The sequence below is a fragment of the Dipodomys spectabilis genome, unplaced genomic scaffold, assembly GCF_019054845.1.
Source record: "Dipodomys spectabilis isolate Male_0828 unplaced genomic scaffold, ASM1905484v1 ptg000082l, whole genome shotgun sequence".
NCBI lineage: Eukaryota > Metazoa > Chordata > Mammalia > Rodentia > Heteromyidae > Dipodomys > Dipodomys spectabilis.
Window position 1 is genome coordinate 3,110,479 of NW_024870759.1, and position 8,850 is coordinate 3,119,328.

General features: G+C 39.1%; 1 protein-coding gene across 1 annotated transcript; it reads right to left on the reverse strand.

The window, feature by feature from the left end:
* Positions 1 to 786: 786 nt before the first annotated feature.
* On the reverse strand, positions 787 to 2,552 carry Ppp1r2c (PPP1R2C family member C). Its single transcript, XM_042683642.1, has 2 exons — positions 2,488 to 2,552; positions 787 to 1,456 (listed from the first exon to the last, which is right to left on the reverse strand). Exons 1-2 carry the CDS (start codon positions 2,550 to 2,552, stop codon positions 787 to 789), a joined length of 735 nt encoding a protein of 244 aa, XP_042539576.1.
* Between the last annotated feature and the right edge of the window lie 6,298 nt (positions 2,553 to 8,850).

Sequence of the window (8,850 nt, forward strand, 5' to 3'; positions counted from 1 at the left end):
ATTCTACCAGCTCCCACCTTGAAAACTAACACCCACTCTGTAGACATGTAAAAACCAAAAGGATTTGTGACCCTCAACTGGAACTCTTGCCCCTTTTTTAATATAGAGATCTTCTTCCCTAGGATGCCTTCATAAATACCATTTCAATGTCAAACAACAATCCCCACCTCCTACTACCCAATTCTCCTCCCCCCAATCTCTCCATCAACTTCCTCCTTTTCTCTATCTCTCTTCCTCTACCACCATCTCTCCTGGCCCCATTTCCAACCATCTCATCCTTTTCCTACCATCTGTCCTTGCCCATCCTTCTCACCATCTCCCCTCCCTCATACCTCCCCCATTATTCCTTTCCCATACCCTTTTCACCAGCTCCCTCTTCCTCTTCTCCATGTCTTCCTCCAACACCTCTCCTCCTCCCCTCCTCCCAACTTCCCTTCCACTCCGTCCTGCATCCCACCTCCCTTTTGCTCTTCCACCTTTCACTTATTTTCCCATCACCACAACCCACATCCCTCTTCTTTCACTAGCATAAGCAACTTCTGCAAAGGAAAGAATTAAGCACAAGCACATCAGTCTTGAGATTCTCTAAGATGACCATTTATTTGTTGAAGAACAATAACAAGTACACCTAAGTACTTTGGTACTTAAAGCACAAAACCTAAAGAAGAGGCAGGATGTTGGTAATGAGTTTGTGGTGATGGCAGCAAACGCAGGTGTTATGTAGGCGTTGGATGACTTGATGGGCAGTTCATTATTTTGGGAGCTTCTTCTATAGTAGTATTTTCATTATGAAGTGGTTGTAGAGTGTTGTTTTCCATCTTCCTCAACTTCAGCTTGAAGCTCCTCCAGAATCAGTTGTCTTGCTAACTGGATGTTAAATCCTTCGCTGCAGTTAAGTTTTCTTCTCATCTCGAACTGCCGCTGTCTCTCTACTTTGGTCAAGAGGTGTTTGTTGGAATGTGCTCGGCTGTTCTCAGAGTCTTTCTTCTGACGGCGGGTCCCAAATGTTTTCACGGCGGCTAGTTTTTCTGCTAACTTGTCCGGAGTCAAGGCTTCCTTTCCATCTGGTTTGATTAGATCTTCCCCGTCATCTTGCATCTCTAGATAAGGATTCACTGGCTCGTTCACTTTCTTTAAGTTGTAGTTACAGTAAGATGTCGACAAGATGCTGGCCTCATCCCACTTCTGGGATTTTTTGCATTGTCCTTCCTTGGCATTTTTCTCTCCGTGTTGCTGAACTGGAGCCTCCACCGAAGAAACTGATGATACCTTATTCTTCAGAATCCCCTTGATGGGCCTATGGGAACCAGAGGAGGCTGACATTTCTGAGAAGCCAGGGGCCGCACTAGGATTGGGCAGCGAAGCAGATGACAAAGATCCGGCTGCAGAGCAGCTGCTTGCTGCGCTCCGGCCAGAAGCAAGGGCTGTTAAGTCTGGACCACAAACTGCCAACTGCCTGCTGATGACACCAGGCACCCAGTGTCGTCACAAAGGATCACGTGCGCTGCACTGCAAAGGGCTTTTCTTAGGTCACTGCTATTATAACCAACGCCTCAAAGCCCACTCTGGTGGCCATTTTCTTCCTTTGTAACAAAATAAGCTAGGAAGCATCTATTCGTAGCAAATCCAAAGAAGGGGAAGCATTGTTCTGTATCTTCTCCATGCCTAGTCAGCATAAAGGAAAGCTAAGATGCTATATACAACGTACTTTTTATGTACGTATGTGCTAGTCCTAGACCTTGAACTCAGGGGCCTGGGCACTGTGCCTGAGATATGTGTGTGTGTGTGTGCGCGCGCGCGCGCGCGTACGCACATGCGCGCGCGTACGCACATGCGCGTGCACGAGCACTTGCATGTGTGCACTGGTACTGGAGCTTGAAGTCAGGGCCTGGTAACTCCCTGAGCTACCACTCTACCATTTGAGCCACAGCTCCACTTCTGGGTTTTAGAGGCTAATTAGAGATAAAAATCTTGTAGACTTTCCTGCCTGGACTGGCTTTGAAATGTAATACTCAGATCTGAGCCTCCTGAGTAGCTAGAACTACTGGTATGCTCTAACAACACCTGGCTATAAATGTATACCTAAAAAAGAAAGTATGAAAGGTACTGTCTCACAGAATGCCCCCTCCCCCAGCAGCATTTGAATTAACTAGGAACCTGGATGGGGTTCTCAGATTATTCACACTATTCATTCCAACCTAACCCTCTGGTGCTGGCCTTCACAATTAAAGAAACTCTCACCTTATTTCAAGTAACCATCATCTCTTGTGCTGACTATAACCAAAACCTTTGAACTGGGCCCTCCCTATGTATACAAATACAAATACAAACACACACATGTATATGTATATTTTTATATTTATATATACGTATATATGCAGTCCTAGACTGTAAACTCTTTCCTCGCTTGGTTTTTAACTGGGAGTTACAACTTTCTAATTAATTCTACTTCTCCCATAGTATCTTCTCAATTGTCTGAAACTTTACTTCTCAAAATCCATGCTAAGTAAACGTTGATCAACCCTTAGTTCTACCTTTCTTGCAGGTATCATTTTGCTGAACTAGAATAATTTGTAACTTTACTCATCTGTGAGAACCTGAGCTCTTCTAAGTAGTTCATCTTAGTTTCCCTTCTCATAACTTCAATTCCTCCTTTTACTCTTACTACCTTCAGTCTTCCTTTCAGTTCCCATTAGTCCTTTCCAATGTTCCCTTTCTTATCTGCTCCAACCGTCTAACTACCCCTGCCAGATCTCATCTTTTCCACTTCAGTTCTTCAGCTCCCTCAGTCACTTCAATTTTAGGTCCCTGGCACCGTTAAGGACTCTCAAGAGACTCAGAAACCCTTGAAAGCAACCATCTAAAGGAGAGAAAAGGCCAATTGGAAACAGGATATTTTATTTCCTCAAATGGACTTTGGAGACATCCAGACATCTACTTGATGCTCCTGCAGTCTCTTTAGATGAAAACTTGTGTAAGATTACACAACAGAGCAAAAGAAAAATTTGGAGGTTTTGCCCACAAAAATTGGTTCCAAGCAGTAACAATTTGTCCCTTTTTTTTGGTTAGAAACACAGTTCAGATACATATAGAAAGTGCAGATAAACCAGTGAGTTTTATAATACTGTGTTGCCTGATTTGTGGCCAAAATTCTAGAATTAAAATTATAAGATTTATGTTTGCATCTATGTGTTTATATATATGTACAGATAAATGTGTATATATCTTACATATTTGATATTTCTCTCTCACTGGATGGTATTACCAAGTTAATTTATAAAATCTATTAAAGATGGTCTACTCAAATTTGTATAGAGATAAATAAAACTAATATATATTTCTTAATCTTTCAGAAAGAGAAGAATTAATGCAAATGCTTTTTAATTTCACATGACTTGGGTGAGTCTCAGTAAATTAGATTGACAGTAGTTGGGTTTAATAAAACTGAAAATGCCTTCTGTCTGATCAGCATTAAATAGAATAGGAGTATATGTTTTATTCTACCTGTTTACTAGTATCTCTGCTAAATATTCAAAATTATAAAAATTACAAAAAAATTAAGAACAAATATACAAGTAATAATGTAGTAATCACTGTAGCTACTTATTTATGTAGAGCAAGCATAACAGTTAAACAAAATCTCATACGCTTAAATTTTTTAGGTTTGGCTTTTGTGAGGTTTGCCTGATATCACAAGGCTGCAAGCCTAGCTAATGACCATCTAGGTATGGTGGCATATGCTTGTAATTCCAATGCTTGGAAAGCTGAGGCAAAAGGATGGCAATTTTAAGGCCAGTCTGAACCACACAGTAAGATCCTGTTAAACACACACACACACACACACCACCCAAACAAACAAATGCTATTAGGGAAATAACTTCACATGATATGTAGTCTTGTTTGATATTATGATATGCCTGCTTAAAAAGAATTTCCAAGCTGAGCCAGTGACTGAGTTTGTAATCCTAGCTACTCAGGAGGCTGAGATCAGAAGACTGAAGTTTGAGGATAAGGTTCCAAGCTATCCTGGACATGAGACTTTTATCTTCCATTATCCCCTCCATAAGCCAGAAGTAAAACTGTGGCTCAAGCAGTAAAGTTCTGTCCTTGAATGGAAAAAACCCAGGGACAGTACCAGGACCTGAGTTCAAGGCCCAAGACCAGCAAATGCACATAAACATTTCTCAATTTTTTATAGTGTGAAACCTTCAAGTTCCACTGAGTTAAAGAAGTAATAGACATTTAGAACATAGCCCAATCACTTCTAAGTAAGACAAACTACTAAGCACTAATTACTAAACTTAAGTTTAAGTTTATATAGTTTTTCTTGATAAAATGTATAGAGAAAATAAAAATATACGTGAACCTATTAGTAAACATAACAAAATGTTTTATAAGGAAATAGTATATACCAATAAGTAAGATGATATATTCATAAAATTTACTAGTCTGCTTACATTGAATATAGATATCTCCAACACACACCACAACTATCTACTTCCTAGTTTTCTCTGTAAAGGAAGGGTTATTGATAGTTTAAATTTCTTATCAAAATATGACATTAAAGTGGGCACTGGTGGCTCATGCCTGCAATACAATCTGCACAGGAGGCTGAGGTCTGAGGAATGTGATTTGAAGCCAGTCCAAGCATAAAAGTCCATGAGACTCATATCTCCATCTCCAATAAACTACCAAAAAAAAAAGCCAGAAGTGCTAGTCTTGAGCAAAAGAAGCTCAGGGACAATGCCCAGGCCATGAGTTCAAACCCCAGGAGTGGCACCAAAGGAAAAAATATGGCATTAAATTACTAGAAATAATAAAGGTAATGGGAAATAACTTTGTAAAATTTGCAAGGAAACTAAGGTATGTTTTTTGTAAGGAAACATATATGAGTTATGGAGAATATGTTTTCATTAAGGGGAAAAGACAGTCCTTTTAGCCTGAAATAAAATGACTGGTTTTTCCCCAATAAGAGAAAAAGGAATAGGTTGAACACTGAATGGATATAAGGAAAATGCAGAAGGTTTGTAGCCAAGGTATTTTATGTTTGATCAAGCTACTAAGATTGGACAGACTTTTTTCATTTCCAAATGTTTATTTTATCAGATTATCTGAATATTAAATTTATCTTCATTTACAAGCCATAGTTACCTGAAGTTTACTGTTGTTTTTTTTTTTCATGTGTGTGTATTCACTTTTATTGTACATTTGTTTTCTAAAAGTCTGGTATAATTTTCCGGGAATGTTCAAATTGCCACAATACAGGAAGAGAGCTTTGTTTTTGTGCTGCCAATTTTTGAGAATTTAAATCTGGGTTTGGGTTGTGATTAGTATTTCATCTGTGAAGTCTGTATTTGTAACAATGTCTTTTTTTTTAACGATTGTACTTTTATTTTTCTATATTCTCTAACTTCAGAATTTTTGTTCTTTCCCACTTCTACATTCCCTAGATTAAACCAAAACAAAACAAATGCACAAAACATGTATATATTTGGATGGTCGTGGGGCTCGAACTCTGGGCTTAGGCACTGTCCCTTAGCTCTTCATCTCAAGGCTAGTGCTCTACCACTTGAGCCACAGTGCCACTGCCGGTTTTCTGGTGGTTTATTGGAAATTTATAAGATGATTTCTTTGTTACTTTGTATGTCCCTCCCCCACGTTATAACCCCTGCTTTCACTGTATTTGATGTTGGTATAATTTGTGGAGGGGAAGGGAAAAAACAAATCCTTTAAATCGGGATACAGGTGGACCCACTGCAACAATGAGATGTACAAGTCGTTATGTCGAAAAACGAACTTTACAACTTTTTTCCCTTCCCCTCCACAAATTATACCAACATCAAATACAGTGAAAACAGGGGTTATACCGTGGGAGAGGGACATACAAGCTACAAAAAAATCACCTTATAAATATGTTAGAAACAATAGCAAGAAAGAAAAATCATTTGAGTCCATATCTTGGGGTTCATTTTTGCCTAACATCAACTTATCTGACCTTTTCTGCTTGTCTCAGACATATATTAGTTATTGAAAATAAACACACATCTTTTGTGCTGCATCAGTAGCAGAAAGATTTATTTATGAAAGATTTTTCCCTTTTTTTTTTTGTTCCCCCATACTAGGGTTTGAACTCAGGGTGCTGGGGCTATTCTTCAGCTTTTTCTCTCAAGGCTGGCACTCTGCCACTTAGGCCACAGATTCACTTCAGCTTTTGGTTGGGTAGCTGGATATTAGAGACTCAAGGATTTTTCTGTGATTAAACCGCAATCCTCAGGTCTCATCCTCCTAAATAGCTATAAAATTACAGGTGTGAGCCGCTAGCATCCAGCCATAATTTTGGGGTCCAGTAACTGGGGCTTGAGCTCAGTCTCTCATGCTCTTGTTTATCCCTCTACCTTTTCAGTCACACCTCCACTTTCTTTCCCTTTCTTTTTAAAGAGGTCGATAATTACTAATACAAATTTACAATTTGGTTTTGTCTCTGTTAAAAGGACAACATTTTCTCAGATTATTGTAAATGGTTTTTTATTGAGTAATTCTCCTAGGGAACAAATATCCTATGTCTTATGTAAATAATTTCCTTAAATCTAGAAATCTCTACTTGCTGGACTAAACAACTGAATTTCCATCCAATAATCTTTGCTTTTTTTTTTTTGAAAGCACTCATCCCAGAAGAACACGTGGACACAGTCACATGTAGCAAAGGGGTTTATTGCCAGTGGGGCTGACAAGAGCATCTCCCTCATGGGAGAGGAAGAAATGGCACCTGTCTTTATTCAGGGTCATCCTTATACAGTCCCAGGACTAGAGGTGGGAGGTACTCCCCATGAGCAGCTGGTCACTGAAGACAGCACATAGGCAGGGTGGAGTTCAGGTCTGTGTAAAAGTCGGGAATGCAGACCAATCCCCAGGGACAGCTCTCTTTAATTTGTGAAGAGCAGGGTGGAGTTCTGGTATGGATGGAGGACATTTGGCTGATGCAGCTGGGGGCTAGAGATGCTTGTTGAGTGCTTAAGATGGAGACTGTCAAGACCCCATTGTCAAGCCCCAAGTGGAAGAGGAGATACTAACAGTTTTCTTCTCAGTAAATGACTTCCTGGCTGCTTCTACCATCTTGCAATCCTCCACCAAGGGAGAGAAAGCCTTAAATGATTTAAAGGAAATAGCAGTGTCTCTCTTTCTCCTTTCCTTGAAAAATAGGGATACCTGACTAAACTTTAATCAGGCATCTTTTGACTATTAGTCAAATCTAATTTATTTCCCCCACCACAAGATTCCATTGCTGGCAGAGTGAAGGAAGGGTGTGACATTGTCCAAAAAGAAATGTATTTATACCTGATTTAATCAATTCTCACTTCTCTGTACATGACTTTTTTTAAATTTTATTTTTTGTGAACATACTGTACAGAGGGGTTACAATTACATGGGCAAGATAATGAGTACATTTCTTATCAAGCATTGTAGCCTCCTCCTTTGTTTATCCTTCACATCCCTTCCCAGCCTCCCCCCTGCCCCCCCCCCAATTCCCCCCCCCCCCCACCAAGGTTGTAAAGCTCATTTTCGACATGACAACTTGTACTTCTCATTGTTGCAACAGGTCCACCTGTATCCTTAAATGACTTGTTTTTCCCCATCTCCTCCACAAATTATACCGACATCAAATATAGTGAAAGCAGGGGTTATACTGTGGGGGAGGGACATACAAAGCAACAAAGAAATAATCTTATGAATGCGTTAGAAAAAATGCATGAAAGAAAAAAAACATTAAAATACATATCTAAGGGTTCATTTTCCTAACATCACATTATCTGACCTTTTCTGCTTGACTCATACATGTACTAGATATTGCAAATAAGGGAAACCATGGGACCTATGTTTCTTTGGACTTGGTGTACATGACTTTTATAATAACATTAAACAAAACTTTTAAGAAAGACTCCATTGCTATAGTCCTATACCGATTGTGACAGTCTTCTGTTGAAAAGATTCTCTCTCAAGGTCTATGGCAAATGTCATGAACAATGTTTTGCTTTTAAACAACAGAATACCTATTTTTCTCATTTCAGACTCCATCTTTATTGTACCTGTCTGTATCATTATGACATAATGCTCTGTCTGGCACGTAGTGCATCTGTCAAAGGTAATCATTGGATGAATATTAACTAATAGATAATAAGGAAATTTGGGGGAGGTGAGAAAAATGGGGCCCTAGATCAGTTAAAGTTTCAATTTGTCCATTCTGTCACATGAACATATGTGGGATTTAGGAAGTGTTACAAAGACTGCCTTCGCAACATTTTTGTCCTTCACAGGCCTCATTTTTCACAGGCAGCAACATTCTTTGAAAAACAAAAAGGAAATTAAGATCCAGTTTCACATTTTCCCCTCCAGGTAGCATTCACAAGTTTTGTTTTTTCCTTCTGATAACATTTTGCTTCCTCTTCTCTCCCTCAAGGTCTTTCTGCATTTTAGAACACAAAAGCAAAGCATGAAAGAATCATAAAACTTTTACAAAAGTCTTAACCACCTTAAGTTCAAGTTGTCCTATATTCTCTAAAGTCCAACTAACTGAACGGATTCTGCAGTTACTTTAAAACTCTATCTTTCATCCCAGAAAAAGTATGCCCTAATACCATAGTCTGAAAAATACTGAATTGTATGGCGAGGGCTTTCATGGATGCAAAAGCTGATATTCAAGGCTATAGGAAAAACTACCAGTAAGGCAGAAAATAACCCCAAACCTCCATTATTCAGAAGAAACTTTTCAAAACAAAACAAAACTTCACTGGGCACTAGTGATGACACTTACAATCTTAGTTACTCAGGAGGCTGAGATCTGAGGATAAAGGA